This window comes from Antechinus flavipes, chromosome 5 (genome assembly GCF_016432865.1).
Source record: "Antechinus flavipes isolate AdamAnt ecotype Samford, QLD, Australia chromosome 5, AdamAnt_v2, whole genome shotgun sequence".
In the NCBI taxonomy this organism is placed as follows: Eukaryota; Metazoa; Chordata; class Mammalia; order Dasyuromorphia; family Dasyuridae; genus Antechinus; species Antechinus flavipes.
Window position 1 is genome coordinate 184,789,536 of NC_067402.1, and position 18,061 is coordinate 184,807,596.

General features: G+C 38.9%; 1 protein-coding gene across 1 annotated transcript; it reads left to right on the top strand.

The window, feature by feature from the left end:
* Window positions 1-629: 629 nt before the first annotated feature.
* SLC2A3 (solute carrier family 2 member 3) lies at window positions 630-14,012 on the top strand. Its single transcript, XM_052000756.1, has 10 exons — window positions 630-966; window positions 3,010-3,102; window positions 3,799-3,959; window positions 5,828-6,068; window positions 7,256-7,418; window positions 7,639-7,826; window positions 9,241-9,345; window positions 10,582-10,683; window positions 10,776-10,979; window positions 11,418-14,012. The coding sequence occupies exons 1-10, from the start codon at window positions 952-954 to the stop codon at window positions 11,649-11,651; spliced, it is 1,506 nt and encodes a 501-aa protein (XP_051856716.1). The 5' UTR covers window positions 630-951; the 3' UTR covers window positions 11,652-14,012.
* Window positions 14,013-18,061: the final 4,049 nt, after the last annotated feature.

Below are 18,061 nucleotides of genomic sequence, written 5' to 3' on the forward strand. Positions count from 1 at the left end.
TTCTGGTTCTTTCTACTTTATTCAACATTGGTTCAATAGGCCATAATTAGTTTAATCATTCCCGAATTAATGACATCCTTTTGCTATCGAGTTATTTTCTATTATAAATATAGATGCTCTATATTTTTAACAAGTCCTTTTAAAAAATAAAATTTCTTGATATCTTTAATTTTTTCTTTGCCTAGATTTCCCCCTATATTCTTTCCTCTCTCCTCCCTCCATAATACAAAGAATATTTTTATATGGATTATTTTTCAAAGGCCCTTTCCAACTCTAAATGTTATCCTAGAAATCCAATGAAGTAAATGTTCCAAACATCATCCTCATTTTATAGAGGGGCAAACTGAAATAAGTTCACCAGGAGTAGACTTTTTGCATTAATCACAAAAATGTATTAGCGAGACAAACTTTCATTTCAGTACCAACTTGCTCTTAATCTTACTTTCTGTGTTATGGCAAGGTGATTTTGTACGAACAACAGGCTACAGAATGAGCCAAAATCTGCCCTCCCTCACGACTTTTCTGAGAATCTAAATGTCTATAAAACAGAAAATCTATTTCTTTGGAGGGGGGGTGGGGTGGGGATAAAAGAGGGCGGGGATGGGAAGGATGTGGCTTAAAGTGGGGAGGGAGTTATTGCTTTGCTAGGTGGGGGCTAGGAGGGTGGCGACTGAGGTCACTAAATTCCGAGAGGTCACAAGATTGGCCTGGGCTGGGAAAATTGGCCCCACCTCTTGCCAAAATTATAAATAGTTGGCTGGAGAAGGCCCCCCCCAATCCCAGATGCTCTTCTAGTGAAGTCAAGGTGGAGGACGGAACTTTGCCCTCTGGGGCCGAAGACGGCTTGCTTGCATTTCGGACATCGTCTCTCTGGCTTTTTGGAAGCAGAGGCTTCTGACTCCGGCTCCCCAGCTTCCTTCCTAGGGTTTTGTAAAGAATTCGGCCGGAGCCATGTCATCGGCCAAGGTAAGGATCGTGCTATTCCGCTATTCCTGCGTATGCTTTCCTCTTCCATGAAGATGTAGTCGGACGGAGTGTGTGGGGAAGGAGAAGGCAGGGGCGGGGGAGGAAGGGAGAGCGATGCTTTCAGGCAGATGATGTCCCTGATTCGTGATGTGCCATTTTAAGGGCCCCTAGGAAAAAAAAAAAAAAACACTCTCTCCTGCTGTTGTAGGTCTCCACGCTTCCCTCGGGATGGCAGCTTGGAGGCATTTCTGCTCCTCCAACCTGTTTTCTCGCAGAGAGCGGGCTCCGCGGGGCTGGCTTTCCTGGGAGACCCGCGAGCTGACAGACGAGGATGCTGCCCAGGCAGGGAATGAATGGAGGGGTTCAGGGATGGATGGAGAAAGCTGGATCATGTGTTTTAGGTTAGGTTTTCCTAAGCCAGCCCAGAGAGCGTGCCCGGATGGTAGGCAGGCTGAATGTCATGCTTGGCCCGTTCTCTTTTGGAACCTGTAATTCTTGATAGGAATAATCTCCTTTTTCTATAATCATAGCTCCCTAGAGCTAGAAAACTTCCTTGGGGAAAAAAAAATTTCAGCTGCCTCTATTCTGCTGAGAAACCGTCAACACCTTCGTGCTTAAATGTGTTTAAATGCGAGTATGTGATCGCTGGAAATGATTCGGGAGACGGAAGGGTTGTAGTAGTATGGGTTGATGGGGGAAGAAGGAAGGAAGGAGCATATAATGAATAGAGGAGAAAACATGGCTAGTAACAGAAAAAGTAATATCCTGCCCTGATCGCCGGCTTTTGAGGACTTGTGGGTGGGGTGTTCCTAACCAAGGTCACCCCTCCTAGTTCTGGCCCCTGGCTACTTCTGCTGAAGGTGGAAGGAGCTGGAGATAAGGCAAAGGGCGGGGAGACATCTGGTGAGAGGGAAAGGAATTGGTTATTTGGGGTGAAAAATCTAGGGACTTTGGTAACTGGGCTTTCCCCAGGAAATGTAAGTGTAGTTGAGTTTAGTGGATTGAGAGCTGGGTGGATGCACTTTAATTGCACTGTGAGGAAAACGGGACTCAACGATGGGGGAGGGAGTGCAATTTCTGATGGAAGGCTAGGAGGCCCCGTGAGGGAATCATTCTGCGATATTTCTCATCTTAGGAACAGCTACAGCTTGAGTATCTCCAGGGAATCTCAAAATGATGAGTCCAGAGGAATTGGAGAGCTGAGTTAATCCAGCAACCCCAATTCTTGCTATTTCTGCTCATGTCCCCGTGTCTTTAACTAAGATAAGATTCTGAAATGGTTAAGTCTGCTTAATCTCACTATTAATACTATTTCTTGACTAAAAGAGTCTTATGTCCACCCTCTTCAGACTTTGTTGCCCCACCCATTACCCTCCCCCAAACTCGTTTACTAGTTTTCCCACTATGCACTCCCAATTCATACTTTTCCAGTGTAACTTGCGGCATAGTAGACTCTTAATAAATAATTTGAACTTAACCTTATTGTCTCCACTTTACCTATATGCTCTTAAGAGCACTCTAATCCAATTTGTTTTGTGTAACTGATTCCATCTTGAATGTGTAGTGCTAAATCAATCAACAAGCTTGTATTTAAGCATTGGGGATATAGCTTGCATATTAAGGAGGGACATACAAGATAAAAGAGACATACAAGGTCACCTTAGAAGGGAATGCACTAGCAGTTTGGGAGATCTGAGAAAGACTTCCTGCAATAAGTGGTCTTTGAGCTGAATATCAAGCCAGGGACTTAGGGGGAATGAGGAGAGTGGAACATTGGGGGAGGGTGGGGAACATGAAGAACAGTTGGCCAATGCAAAGGCTTGAATATGGGTCAGTGAGGGTCGTGTGGTAAGAATAGTCAGTGTGACTAGATCTTTAAAGTATCTGGGGAAGAATATATAAGTAGACTGGAGGGATAGGAAGGGCCAGGTGGTGGAAAACTTTATAGTATAGCTTCGTAGATCTACCTTTCCTTACTTTGGCTCCAAGAGAGGGGAAATGAGGGGGGAGTGTTGTAAAGATTTTTCTTTGTTTCTTCCCCAGGTCACCGGATCCCTCCTCTTTTCTGTTAGTATAGCTGCTATAAGCTCATTTCAGTTTGGATACAATACTGGCGTCATTAATGCTCCAGAGCAGGTAACCCAGGCACCTTGTAAATGGAATCAGTAGAGAATTTAATTCCTTATCCCTCCTTCCTAATTTTAAGGTTGTCAAGAGCTCAGAATCAGATGGGGGTGTTTGGTGGGGGACATAAGACCTCAGATTCATAAGGAGAAGGAGGAGGAGGAACAATCTGTCATTCTTGCTGAGTCATTTGGCCCACAGCAAAATTAATTCATTTGTTTGCTTAACTTAACAGCAAGGGATGTACTCTTACTCTATGGTGAATCACCATCACCATATTCTAAATAGGGGTCCTCAAATTACGGCCTGAGGGCCAGATGCAGCAGCTGAGGTTGATTATTCCCCCCACTCAGGGCTATGAAGTTTCTTTAAAGGCCCACAAAACAGTTTTTGTTTTTACTATAGTCCAGGCCTCCAACAGTCTGAGGGACAGTGAACTGGCCCCATATTTAAAAAGTTTGAGGACCCCTGTAAAACCAGTGCTGCCATCTGTTGAAAGTCTATGGGTAGACTGAAAATCTAGAACACATAGATAGGAAATAAGACTGGGGGGTCCTAACACCAGCCTTGCTTCCAGCTTTTTAACTGTCTTTGGAAAAGTTGATGTGATTTGCTTCCCATGGAAGCAGAAAAATTAGGCTTTATCCCACTGGCTCATCAGCTATAGTAAAAGTAATTCAATCCTCCATTGCTTGACTTCTTTTACAGATCATTAAGGAATTTCTCAATTACACTTTGGAAGGCCGGAGTGGAAAGCAAACATCTGAGGTCCTCCTCACCTCTCTTTGGTCCTTGGCTGTTGCCATCTTCTCAGTAGGCGGCATGATTGGCTCGTTCTCTGTTGGACTCTTTGTCAACCGATTTGGCAGGTATGGCCAGTCCAGAAAGAATGGATAAAGGGCTTGCTCCAGAACAAGAGGGCTGCTGAAAGGTAGAGCAAGGGCAGTTAGCAGTTGTGAAAAGGAAGAAACCACTAGACTTGACCACAGTTAAACCTCATTGACTTCACTTTAGAGAATACCATCACTGACATTTATTACCTCCCTTCAGCTTCCCAACAACTCTTTGAAGCAAATACTACAGACATTAAATGTTTAATCTATTTTTTATTTGTCTTCATATCTAGAATCAGGCTTATTTTAATATTTTTTGGTGTATAGATCAATTAAAGTGTTTTTGGTGAGAATTTGGTTTCTGTAATAGATTATATTTACGTACCACTATGTGCCAGATTACTGCTAAATACATAATATCATCCCCATTATACAGATGAAAAATTGATGAGACAAAGGTTAAGCGACTTGCTCAGAGTTACATGACTACTAAGTGTCTGAGGCTATTTTTAAACTAGGATCTTCCTAACTCCAGCACCAATGTACTATCCACTGTGTCATTTCTCTCAATGGGAGTAGGTGGCTTACTCCTTCAGACTTGCTTTTCCTCCATTTTTTATACTTCTTGTTCTTATAGAACATTAGTATTCTATTATATTCACATACTTGTTGGCTCTAGTACAAAAAAGTACTTCTACAATTATTTTGGTATATAGGAAGCTTTTTTTTTTTTTTTTTTTTTTTTAATCATTGATCTCCTTGAGGTCTACACCAAGTAATGACAGCTGTAGATTAAAGGAAATGGACATTATGGTCACCCTAGCATAATTCGAAATTGCTTTACAGAATGGTGGGGCCAATTAATTCACAGCTCTAGTAACAGTGCTTAGTATATCTTTTTCCTTAACCTAACACTGATTGGTCCCATCATTTGTCATTGTAGCTAATTTCTCAGGTGAGTGGTAAATTTCAAGAGTTAATTTCATTTTGCCTTATTAGTTATTAAAGCATTCTTTCATATGGTGTGATTGTTAATAGTTTGCAGTTCTTTTCTGAAAGTTATGTTCATACCCTTTAGCCCCCTAATCTATTGGGAAATGGCTTTTGATCTTACATATGTTTCTTTTAGTTATGAATGTACCTCATTTATTCCTTCACATTATTTCCATAATCTCTTCCTGCCACATTCTTAAAGAAAACACGTGCTTTCAATCCAGCTTTAGAGAGGGAAAAAAAATAGAAGTCTCTACAGCCTGAAAGTAGTCTTCCTCTACTTGCCTAATTCAGCAATAAATTAGACTGCCCAGGAATACCAATATGCTATAAAAATTGGAGAGGAATTGCATTGCATTATATTTTTAATGCTTTTTTCCTGGCTACTCCCAAATTTCATTTGGCTATCTTGTCTCATTTGCCAGTACCAAATGATTATATCTGGAAAGAATCTGGGACTTCATATTTTAATCTTCTCTCAGAGTAGGGTCATTTGGTAATCATATTTTCTTTCCTTTTGCAAATAAGGTTTATGATCTAAGATTGGCAGAAGGTGGAAAATGTTATCAGTTAGCCATTTTTGACTTGGCTAATAATATGCCTTATAAAATAAACTATTTTAGTAAAGGGAGGAACTGAAAGGAGCCAGTTACAAACTGAAAGAAGCTTTTTTAAACAAGCCGTAATCAGTTTGACTATCCAATCTTTAGCCTAGTCATACTAATGGGAAAAATTCTTGATAAAGTGGAACAAGGGTGGTGAAGAAATGAGGAACAAAGAATCAGAACACAGAAAATATGTGGAGAGAAAGTAAACTAAGGAAACTTGAGGAAGATGGTACAGAAAAGAAAGAGCAAAACAGGGGACTAGAGAAACCATACTTACTCACAATTATTTCCTTCCTTTTATAGACGCAACTCCATGCTCATCGTCAATGTACTCGCACTTATTGGAGGTGCCCTTTTGGGCTTTGCCAAGACTGCACAGTCCGTGGAGATGCTGATCCTGGGCCGTCTGATTATTGGTCTCTTCTGTGGCCTTTGCACTGGCCTTGTACCTATATATATTGGCGAAGTCTCTCCAACTGCCCTTCGTGGTGCCTTTGGCACCCTAAACCAGCTGGGTATTGTTGTGGGAATCCTTATTGCCCAGGTATTCTTTATATTATTTTTACTAGGTAGAAGTGAGTGAGGGAAGGTACAAGGGACCTTATTTTTTACCTTTTCAGTTATGTGCCCTGATAGGACCAGAAGCTCTAAAGAGAACCAGTTCCTCAAATAGATTCATGTTCATTAAGAATGATTAAGAATGATTGGCTTATTTCATTATCAATACTAAGGAGGCCTGATGAGTTATTAGTTTATTCCATTATTAGCTTGGGAAAGGTAAAGCCTTTTTTAAATAAGCTAAAATGGTTAATGAAGGTAGAGAAGAAAAGATTTTTGATTTTTTAAAACAAATTGTGTCCTTCACTATAGGAGAAAGTTTTAAATATTATTCCCCAGTTACATTCAGAAAAAACTTTTTTTACTTTTGTTTTTAAAATTTTTGAGTTCTAGCTTTTCTCCCTTATCCCTATCCATAGTTGGGAAACCACTTGTGAAGTTAAGCAAAATATTTCCATGAAAGTCAAGTTGTGAAAAACAACATAAATCCTTCACTCTAATGAAAATAAAAACCTTCAAGAAAAATTTAAGTTTAAAAAAGTAAAGAGATAGAGAAAGAATGCTTTGATCTGTATTCAGACTCAAATCAGTTCCTTCTTTAGGTATGGGTGGGATTTTTTATCCCAAGTCCTTCAGAATAGTGGACGATTGTACCATTCCTAGCTGGTCACCCCACAACTTTGCTGTTACTTTGTATACAGTACATTTGACTTTGCTGGAGTTCATGGAGGATTTTCCAGGTTTTTTTTTTTTTTTCCTGAGCACATCCTGCTCATCATTTGCCATAGAACAATAATATTCCATCATAAACATATTCCACAGTTTATTGAGCCATTCCCCAATTAATGGTAATTCCTTTAATTTTCAACTTTTTTGTCCTGAGAAGAGTTGCTATGATTTTTTTGTACATATAGGCCATTTTTCTTTTGAATCTCTTTTGGTATTCATGCCAAGTAGTGGTGGTGTTAGGTCAAAGATTATGCAGAAATTTATAGCCCTTTGGACACAGATCATATGTTTTGATCATTTATCAATTGGGGCATAGCTCTTATTTTTTTTATAAATTTGATTCAGGAAATGACACTAGACAAGATTTGAGAATTTGTCCTTGAAAGTACATTTTGAAGAGGTTCCTTAAAGCATTATAATTTAGTTATTTTTTTGAATCCTTAGATCTTTGGACTACAAATGATCATGGGAACTGAGACACTGTGGCCATTATTATTAGGCTTTACTGTCATCCCTGCTGTTCTGCAATCTTTAGCCCTTCCATTTTGCCCTGAAAGCCCCAGATTCCTACTTATCAATAAGATGGAAGAGGAGCAGGCACGAAAAAGTAAGTACCAAGTAATATCTTTGAGCTTATCTGATCGCGTGACTTTAGATTGTTTATCCTCTTACTCCTCTTGAATATAGTTTCTTTAAATTGCAAGTTATGATATTCCTGAAGCATGAGAAGAAGGAATTGGGTCTAAAACTCAAATCTTATCTTGCAGGCCACCATTATTAAAAAATGAATTTGGATAAGCTAATTTATCCCCTTTTCCTATTCGCAGTTCTTGAAAAGTTATGGGGCACTCAAGATGTAGACCAGGATATCCAGGAGATGAAAAATGAGAGTGCTAAAATGGCACAAGAAAAGAAACCAACTGTGCTTGACCTCTTTAAGACACCAAGTTATCGACAACCCATTATCATTGCCATCATGCTCCAACTCTCTCAACAGCTCTCTGGAATTAATGCTGTGAGCACCTAATCTATTATTTGCCTAAGTGTCATGGTTTTTCCTGTTAATTATCTTTCTTTATTAATATTAATAATTGGTGGTAACATAGGTGTTCTCTCCAATTTGTAGATGACAAAACTGAGTCTTGGAGGATAAATGATCCCCTTACTTCCTGGGTCTAGGTTTATCCTGTATTCACTGTGGTTCCCTGTCTTCCTCCCTCTCAATTCTTGCCGTATTGTTTGGCCATTTCTTAGCTCTGTGCAGTGCTTTCCCAGAATGGAAAAAATGCATGCAGGAAGGACCCTTCCTGTGGTAGGCCTCTGTGAGAGGTGGCTTTTTATCAGTGATTACACTTACTTGTAAGTTGACTAGCCTATAACTTAAAGCAGGAAAAGAAGAAAGAGTACATGTTTTTAGAAATAAAAGTCAAATTTTTAGGACCAGAAGGGAAATTCAACCAGGGTATTTGAGTGATAGTGACATTGTAATTATTTTTAAACTTTGTTTTATTGCCTTAAATTTTCACCTAAGTCATTTCCTATTAGCAAGTCGCTTCCTCTTAACTCACCTCCTTCCTTCCTTTAAAAAAAAAAAAAAGACAAAAACAAAAGTATTAAATAAAACCACAAAGCAACAGTCAACATTCTCTTATGTTTCTGTTTAGTTAAGAAATAATCTGCTTCATTATCTATTCTCCTGGACTGATATGTGCTTTTCAATTTTTAAGTATTGCTTTTCAATGCTAATATAAGTTCTTTCTCTTAACATTCATATAAAGTTCAGGTTATAAGAGCTTAGGTAGTATTGTTTTAATAACTTTGATAACACGGAGACAATTGAGTCAGACTAAAAAAGTGTATTTGCTGATTGGTTGCTACCACTGAACCTACCTAATGATTCTGGTTCTTTAGTTGCTTAAGTTAGGATGATAGTATAGAGTGCTCTTTTGAAGAGCTGATAGATATTCAAGTCATTTTTATGAGGCTCATAACTTCAACCTCTCTGTGATTGTGCAACTTAAAGGATTGTCATTTAGTAACAATACATTAATTCAGAAGAAGAGTTCTAAAAGAAGTACAAGTGGATTCATATATTTGTCTTAAGGAAAACAATATGGGAAAAAATTTTGGGGTTCTAGTTTTGAGTGTATTTCAAACAAATTTTTGTACCTAGCCTAGGCTAATTATTCATTTAATGATGATACCTTCCAGTTATCAATGTGAAGACTCCAGATAAGTCCTTTGGGTTGAAGAAGGTTAAGGAAATTTGGGGGAAAGGGAATTGATTGTGTCAAGGAAGCACAGGCAACCTCATTTTACCTTCACTTGGGCCCCCAAATTTATTGTTTAAAGCTTAATGAAGTTCCCAGAGCCTTCTTTCTAACATGGTAACTTCCTCTTTTCTTTCTGTCCCCTCTCCCCCCAATTAGGTATTTTATTATTCTACAGGAATCTTCGCAGATGCTGGTGTTAAAGAGCCAATATATGCTACCATTGGTGCTGGTGCGATTAATGTGGTATTTACTGTAGTCTCGGTGAGTTTGGACATTTATTTGGGGACAATATAAAAGGAAACTTCTGGGGCAAATTTTGACCTCCCTAGTTTCTTCTTGTTTGGTTTGTGGTTAATTTGTCATATTCTTAGAGGGGAAGATTGATGTTAACTTTGTTTAGTTTTTCTACCTATTTCTTCCTGTAACTAATCTTCTCTACCACTTGGTCCATATGCATTTAGTATAATTACTACTTCATTGTTTACTGTACCCTTTATCAAGATGTACTTCCCTTCCTTATCTCTCTTAGATTTATTTTTACTTTTTCTTTATCTGAAATCAGAATTGCTACTCCTAGTTCTTTTTTTTTTTTTTTTTTTTTAACTTTAGCTGAAGCATAATAAGTTCTGTTCCAGCATTTTACCTTTATACTCTGTATGTGTATCTCTGGGTCAGATGTGTTTCTTGTAAACAACATATTGTTGGATTCTGTTTTTTAATCCATTCTGCTATTCATTTCTATTTTATTGGGAGAGTTCATTCTATTCACATTCACAGTTATGACCAGCTCTGTATTTCCCTCCATCCTATTCTCTCCTGTACATACTTTTGTTCTCTTGCCATCCTGTCTTTAGTAGTGTGGTTTTTTTTGACTCACCCCAACCCACTATCTTATTTTCTATCATCCTCCCTCCTTCTTAGCTTTTTTCCCTAGTATTTCTGCCCTCCTTCTATTCAGTCCTTCCCTTTTCTTTCCTCTTTCTCCTAGTTCTTTATAGGATTAGAAAAATTTCTAGACCCAACTGAATGATTTAAGTTATCCTCTCTTAGAGCCAAAAAGATGATTTTTTTTTTGTTTCAGAGCACTGGCTCATTTCCCTCCTTCCTTTTTCTCAATTGTAATAGTCTTTTGTGTCTCTTCATGTGATCTAATTTGGAGTAAATTTTGAGGTTGAATTACACTGATCTTAGGTTTTTTGTACCATAGTTAAAACAAGAACTTAAGCATCAGTGCCTTTGGGAGAAGGAAGTGAGAAATATAGAGGTTAAGTGATTGAACAATGAGTAATAGAAAAGAGATTTCAATATTTGAAAAATGATGAAAGGGAAGGAAAATAAAGGGTGAATATAACAGGAAAAAGATAAATATTTAGAACCCACCCTTAAAAGCAGGGAAGATAGAATAAAAAGCCAAGCCTTAAGCAACACAGAATATATTAAGTAGAAAACATTGATTTAAAGAAAAAGCAAAATTCTCATTTGGCATTATTCTCCTAGCTCTTTTTGGTGGAGCGAGCAGGAAGGAGAACCCTTCATCTAATAGGATTGAGTGGAATGGCCTTCTGTTCTGTTCTTATGGTTATTGCTATGTCTCTCAAGGTGAGTGTCCTTTGCAAGAGGGAAAAGGGAAAACCTGGGTTGTTTTGATTATCTCCTCCTTATTCTTGGCTACTTGATGTTTCCTCATTTAGGCTACTCATTTGTGGATGAGCTATATCTGTATTGGTGCCATCTTTGGGTTTGTGGCCTTCTTTGAAATTGGCCCAGGACCAATTCCTTGGTTCATTGTTGCCGAGCTCTTCAGCCAAGGACCTCGCCCGGCCGCCATGGCTGTGGCCGGCTGTTCCAACTGGACTTCAAACTTCCTTGTGGGGATGCTCTTCCCTACGGCTGCGGTGAGTGAACTCCATCCTCGAGTCCTACTTGAAAATGGTGTTAGTTCATTTGGGGTTAGATGAATGAATTAGAGCCATCTTGAACAAGTATAGAATATTGCCTCAGGTACTTTACTAGCTAACCCAGAGACCACTTGAGATGGGTTATTAATTGGCATTATAAAACTGAAACCAAAATTTTCCCTGATTTATAAATCCCAAAAGGTGTTTGAGAACAGGATTCTTAAGAGACTAGAAATTGGTACACAGGTAGATTGCAGAGGCAAGATGAGAGGTGTGTGGGTTAGTATTATAGTCCTAATTCTTGGAAGGATCCCCATTTAGTCTGCACTCCAAAGTTTGAAGGATCATGACCATCATTATTACCATGGAGGGCAGGTGGGGCTGGTTCTTGATCTGAAGATGATTTTTGACTGAAATTTTCTTTTTTCCCTTTAGAAATATTTGGGATCCTACGTCTTTATTGTCTTTACTTTCTTCCTCATCTTCTTCTTTTTGTTCACCTTCTTCAAAGTCCCTGAGACCAAGGGCAGAACTTTTGAGAATATTGCCCAGGTCTTTGAGAGCAAGAGTCAGGGTTCTATGAACCCCAACTTAATGACAGAGAAAAGCCCCAGTGTGGATGTAAACAACATTGATCCAGTCAAGGAGTCCTCATCATCCGCCCTCTAAAATCCCACCTCCTTCCATACCTCTCCTCTTCCAGTCTCCCAACATGGAAAAACATCTCTCTGAGGTGGTGGGCCCTCATCAGGATACTTATAACCCAGGACTGTTTGATTGCTGCTACTGTGTTTCTTTTTTCACCTTACTCCAAGAGCATGGAGATGAACCTAGTGCTGGAGTCACCTCAGCTTTACCGGCTTTTAAACATTTAATATCATGGACGCTGAACATACTCTGCTAAAGAGAGATCAGGTGAACTTTCCCTCATTTCTGGAGGGATTGGCTCCTTGGCACATGTGCCAACCTTTGCTACTTCTTCATTTCCTTGGGTTCTAATAGTGATTCATTGAGACCTGGAAATCAGAAGAAGGGATATCCTTCTCATTCCAATAACTACAAGAGTTATTATTTCACTAATTGGAGTTGGAGCTGGGTAGGAAAAAGAGTTGGGGACCAAATAAGAGCATCTTCCTCACCTTTTTTTTAAACAACTCTGCAGAGTTCATTAACTTGAGTTTTATTTATTTTACTTGCCGGTTTTATTTCACAAATATTTATTTTTTTTAGTGTAAAAAGACAATTGCACAAAATAATGAAAACTGTTGAGGGCAGAGAAAGGAGAGGGGTATAAATTTAAACAAAGGACTGGGGAGAAGTAAAAAGTATTTTGGAGGAGTTTATGCAGCAAGGATGGAAGAAATACAGGGAGAGATGGAGTGAAAGGGCACGTGAAATAGTAGTGGAGGTTTTCACATGACCTTTAGCAATTTCTATACTCCATGAAAATGATAATAGACTTGGGAAAGAAGACAGGCAGTATTTGTGATGCCTGCAGAAGCTACTGTTTTCCTTTGGGTATTTTTTCCTTTTTTTTTTTCGTTAAACTATATAATATTACTTGGAAACTGCAATATTATCGACATCATAGGCAATGAAGTTGAATGCGGTTGGAGGGTTCTACCTCTGGAGAAAGATGGGTTTTCTAAATTTCTCTGAAAATTCCCCTTTTCACCAGATGGAACTCCTTTCATTTTATAGCTTCTATTTTTTCCCCTCCCCTTGAGTTGGGAAAATAATGTTGAGAATTGTTTCTCAGTACAGAAAGGCAAAATTTTCCTTGTTTTTGTTCTTTGGGATTTTCTTAGGTTTTGGGTGTCTTTGGTTTCCCCCACCCCCACATCCCATTTTAGAACAGGATTTAAGGGATAATATTCATAAGGCACTAGAAATTTGTATGTAGATTATGGGACTACGAGTTTTTAGTTTTTTGGGGGAGGGGTGGCATTTTGCCCGTGTTTCCTTATTCAAGTGGAGAAATGGTCATGGCTTCCTTGTAAATATGTTGGCATCAGTCCACTGGAGGAAACTTGGGTGAGGTGAAGGTCCATTCATAATTCACATTTAATTTGGATAGTAACAATATATATCTAAAGTCATTGTCTCCTCCAGGGTCAAATGTGTCTTAATTTGTTCATGAATATTGTTGCTGTTATGATTTATGTGTTACTCCTCATATCTCCTGGGGTAATTTTGGTTCTCTGTGTGTATAAACAACTACTGCCTTGGCTGGACATTATTTAATCAGCCTCCCTACTACTACTCCTTGAATCTTAAGTTTCCCCAAGACAGACAACACACATACCCATACACACCCTCTACCTCCCTGATGCTGGCTAAATTGTATATTCTATTGAACCACCAATTAAGAGGCTCTTACTGAGAATGAAATAACCTTTAATGAGTTTCATCAATTCTAGGTGGAATGGGAAAGAAAGATGCTCTGAATATTTGAGGGGCTCAGGACAGGGAGGTTTGACCTCTGTAGACAAAATGGGTATGGAGGGGCAAGATGACTAGGAATTCCCTGAATTATAAAAGGAAGAGAGGGTAGCAAGCTATCACTGCTGATGAAGTTTGAGTATCTTTCTAAATCTATAGACTTTGCTCTTCCAGAAACTTTTGAGGGATTGCCCTCGGTGCTTACCTCCTGACCCACCTTGCCTGTGGACAGTATTTAATTCTTATTTTTCACCTTTTCTGGTCATTGGGGGGGAGGGGAGGAGGGAAAATAAATATATATGTATCTACATATATGTATCATATATGTATGTATGTGTATATATATATATATAAAATATATATTATGTAGTTGATTGAAGAAAACTTCTTGCTCTCTGGTTCTAGCCAGTTTCTCCCTAGATCCCCAGGTAGAACTAGGGTCTGGGAATTGGCAATAGTAGAGTTTTAACAGTTTCTCCCTCCCTTTTCTCCATTGTCTCATTGTAAATATTTCCAAATGTATTTTCTATGCTTATTTCTGTTACTGTGGTTCTGTTTTTAAATAAAAGTTTTATTGTAAATATGGTATATTGATCTTCCTGTGTATTGCTTGAAGGCTTGTGTATTTCCTATAGTGGCAATTTTATACTTTGCCAAACCCTACCCAGAAGCCTAACAAAGATATAGGTATAGGTAATGGTGTAATTTGTACTTGTTTTTTACATCACTTGGATTGGGGAAGAAACAGAAAAAAGCTTAAGACCTGAACAGTAAGGATCAGGCAATGTCTTGGGTGAATATTCAGTTCAGTGTCTTTGACGTGCTCAGTTCTTCATGGTGCAAGTGGAGAGAATTGAAGTTGAGGTCAAGCATCCAGAATTCTGATTTTTTAAGGTCTTGTTCTGGCACTGGCCAGTCGTATGATCATGGAAAAATCACTTGACCTCTTTAAAAGTGTTTTCTAAAGATATTTCTAATAGCTTGCTTCACAAGAGTTGTGAGGAAAGCCCATTGCAAATCTTATGTCAATATATGTTTTCACTATCCCAGATATAGTCAGGGGGTTAATGGGTGGAAATCAGGAGGCTTGGCTCTGAGTTATCAACCAGACCAAACCAGCTTGTAACTTGTGGAAGACCAGAGTCAAATAGCTAGCTCGCTAGAGACAGGAGGCTCAGGAATCAAAACAAAGTGAGGGAAACTTGGAAAGGAAGGACACGTGCTAGGGAGTCGCCCCTAGCTGGGGGGGAGGTGGGGAGGACCCCCTTCAGTGTGGGCAAATAGTAATACTTGCCAAAAAAAGTAGGACTATGCAGTGATCTCCAGCCCCGACAAGGAAGAGTAATAGCAACCATGAGACGAGTTTGATTGTCCGAGCTAATTGTGCCAGATGAGGACACCAGGCTCAAGGCAGTTTGCTTTCTGGGTCTTATCTCCAAATATCTTGACGGGATCATAGCTTAAAACATGAAAATGACATATTCCTGGATTCCAAAATGACATTCCAAGGATCGAGTCTGCTGAGAATGTATTTGCCGGGAGTCTTGCAGACTGAGAGGGAAGGAAGAGGGAGGAAAGTTTTTGTAGCTAACATGGTAACCAAGGGGCTGGGACACTAGGCTGCTTGTCTCTCCTGAAGGGGGACCCCTCTGCGGTGGACCCATGAATGTATGGCAGATCAAGTTCAGTCCTCGGGAAGCTTGGTCTCTATTTTGTTCAAGAAGACTCAAATGAAAGTGAAAAATAGCATGCTGGGGTGGGGGTGAGGGGGTATTCAAATAGCATTAGTTCTTTTTTTCTGGAGGCAGTATGCTTCATTATTACTCCTCTGGGATTATCTTGGATCGTAGTATTGCTGAAATAACTCATTCACAGTTCTTCATCCAACAATATTGCTATTACTGTGTACAATGTTCTGGTTCTATTCACTTGTGAGACTTCTAGGTTTTTCTGAAATCATCCTACTTGTCATTTCTTATAGCACAATAATAGTCCATTACAAGCACATACTACAGCTTGTTTAGCCATTGCCCAATTGATGGGCATCCTATCGATTTCCGATTCTTAGAAGGCACAAAAAAAAAAAAAAAAAACAGCTCAGTTTCTACATAATATTAGTCTTATCAAGTTCAACTCATGTGGCATTGCTGTGAGATGAGTCCTTGTCCCAGTTGCTGTTAGGCTGGATCTTGAAAGGTAATTCTTTATTCCTCAAGCCTTGCTACTAAGCCATCTGCCAAACTTAAATGCTGGGACACAAGGAAGTCTCAAACATCGACTCTCCTGAATTTTTGTAACTCAACAACGTCAGTCCTCAGTCCCTAAAATAGAAAAAGAAAAAAGGCAAAGGACCAAAACCAATGTTTCAGAGTGTCCCCCAACAATGGGGACCCAAAGCCGCCTTCCCTCGCAGCATTGTCTCTCAAGGCTGCTATCAGCAAAGGAATCGAACGAAAGAACAATGGTAAAGAGTTTAGGGGCTGAGGCAAGGGTGGAGATGTGAAGAATCTTAGGATCTTCCTATAAAGGGGAGACCAGGAGAAGGTCATCCACACAATTAAAGCAGAATCATGTCTAAAGAATAGTACCGTCAAGATGTTTCTGAAGTGCCTGTGAATCCAGTCAAGAGGGATCTATTTTGCTTTGTAACAACGTCATCCAAATAGTCCTTGCTAGGTGAAGGCAAACAAATATTGACTATCAAGACTTTGGGGGGGATGGAAGATAAAAATCTAGCATAAATCCATTATGACAAAATAATACAAATTGGGGAAATGCAAGATATATGCTTGCTAGGTTTGGGACAATAGGAAAGATGAGCAAAATCACAGAATATACAGCCCTTAAATTTTGGACGAACTGATAGGTATCCTGGGAAAATTTCTTTTAACAATATAAGCATTCTAGAGGGAGTGGTGGTTGTAATAATAACTTTGTTTTGAAAGGCATAAATGATCAGCTTAATGTTTTCCTTTGCCTCTGGGCATAGAAGGAACTGGGACTTTGGGACAAGAGTTTTGCAGGATTCTACTAATAGGTTTTATCATCTAGCAAAAATAAAATGTGATCTCGTTTCAGGATACCACAGGCAAGATAAGAATGTCAAAACATTGGCTCCTATGGGAAAAGGTAAGGAAACAAGCATTTATTAAGTGTTTAGTGTATGCTAGGTATTGTGCTAAGCACTTTATATACATACTATCTTATTTAATCCTTAAAACAATTCTGGGAGGTAAGTACGATTATTCTCATTTTACAATTGAGGAAGCTGAGGCAGAATTTAAATGACTTGCCCAGGCAATTAGGAAGTGTCTAAATTTTAAATTCAATTTATCTGATAGGTTGTGCAGTAATTGAGATTCATCTTCCAGAATTCAAATCTGGCCTCAGGCACTTACTAGTTATGTGATCCTGGGCAAGTCCCTTAATGCTGTTTGCCTCAAGTTTCCTCAGCTGTAAAATGAACTGGAGAAGGAAATGATAAACCATTGCAGTAACTTTTCTTAGGAAACCCCAAATGGAATCATTAAGAGTCAGATACAAATGAAAACATGACTAAACAAACAACAGTCCAAGTGTCCTAGCCCCTGACCCCTCCAGCTGCTTACAGATTAGCTCCTACAAATCAGAACTTGCTGAAAATAGAGATGTCTGGAAAAGTCACCACAACAGAACATTCATTTTCTGCTACAGAATGTAGTAAAACTGAAGTATAATATGTAGTATAGCCTAGTTTGGAGAGAATATACCTTTTATACCTGGTGCTGATTCTATTCTAGCTGAGATTTACAAGATGGGGAGGTCCATTACTCATACAAAAGCTGACTGAAGTTTTGTGAGTTACATGAAAAGAGATTATTCCTCCACTGTCCATCTTCATAAAAGTAAAGAAAATAGATTGTCCTGTGATTGCCAGAGTTCTTCCTAAGAGACTGATCCTTCCCCTGGAAGATGGTCACCTACTTGAGGGCCAAAAAAGAGTTAATACAGTGTTTGCTGCTTGACAACTCCAGGAGAAATACCAGGAATGGAACAAAGATCTGTACACAACATTTGTTGATCCAACTAAAACCTTTAATACTGTCACTCATGAGGGTTTATGGAACATCATTGCAAAATCAGGTTGCCTGGAAAAGTGTGTCGTCATTGCATAGCAGTTCCATGACAGAATGCTTGTTCTTGGATTTTCCCAATCACTCATGAAGTAAAGCCATATTATGTACTTGCTCTCATTATTTTTAGCATTCCATTTTTAAATTTTTTATAATTTTATTTTTTACTATAGCTTTTTATATGCAAAACATATGCATATTGCAAAAACTTCTGTTCCAACTTTTCCCCTACTCCCTATCCCTTCCCCTAGATGGCAGGTAAACCCATACATGTTAAATATCAGCATTCCATTTTCAGCAATATTTTCAGATGCTTTCAATAAGGACAAGAATGGCATCAAGATCAGCTACCACACCAATGGTAAATTCTTTAATTTGAAAAGGCTCCAAGCCATGACCAAAGTGGAGAGAGTACTGGATGCATGAGTGTTTTATTTGCACATAATTGTGTTCTCAATGCAGCTTCTGAAGCTAAAATGCAACAAAACGGCTCAATTCTCTGCTACTTGTGCTAGTTTTGGCCTA

Excerpts from the sequence above, each read along its gene's own strand:
- SLC2A3 (XM_052000756.1), top strand. Across the intron at positions 9,346-10,581 it reads TGGTATTTACTGTAGTCTCG|CTCTTTTTGGTGGAGCGAGC; the intron begins GTGAGTTTGGAC and ends TTATTCTCCTAG. Across the intron at positions 10,684-10,775 it reads TTATTGCTATGTCTCTCAAG|GCTACTCATTTGTGGATGAG; the intron begins GTGAGTGTCCTT and ends TTCCTCATTTAG.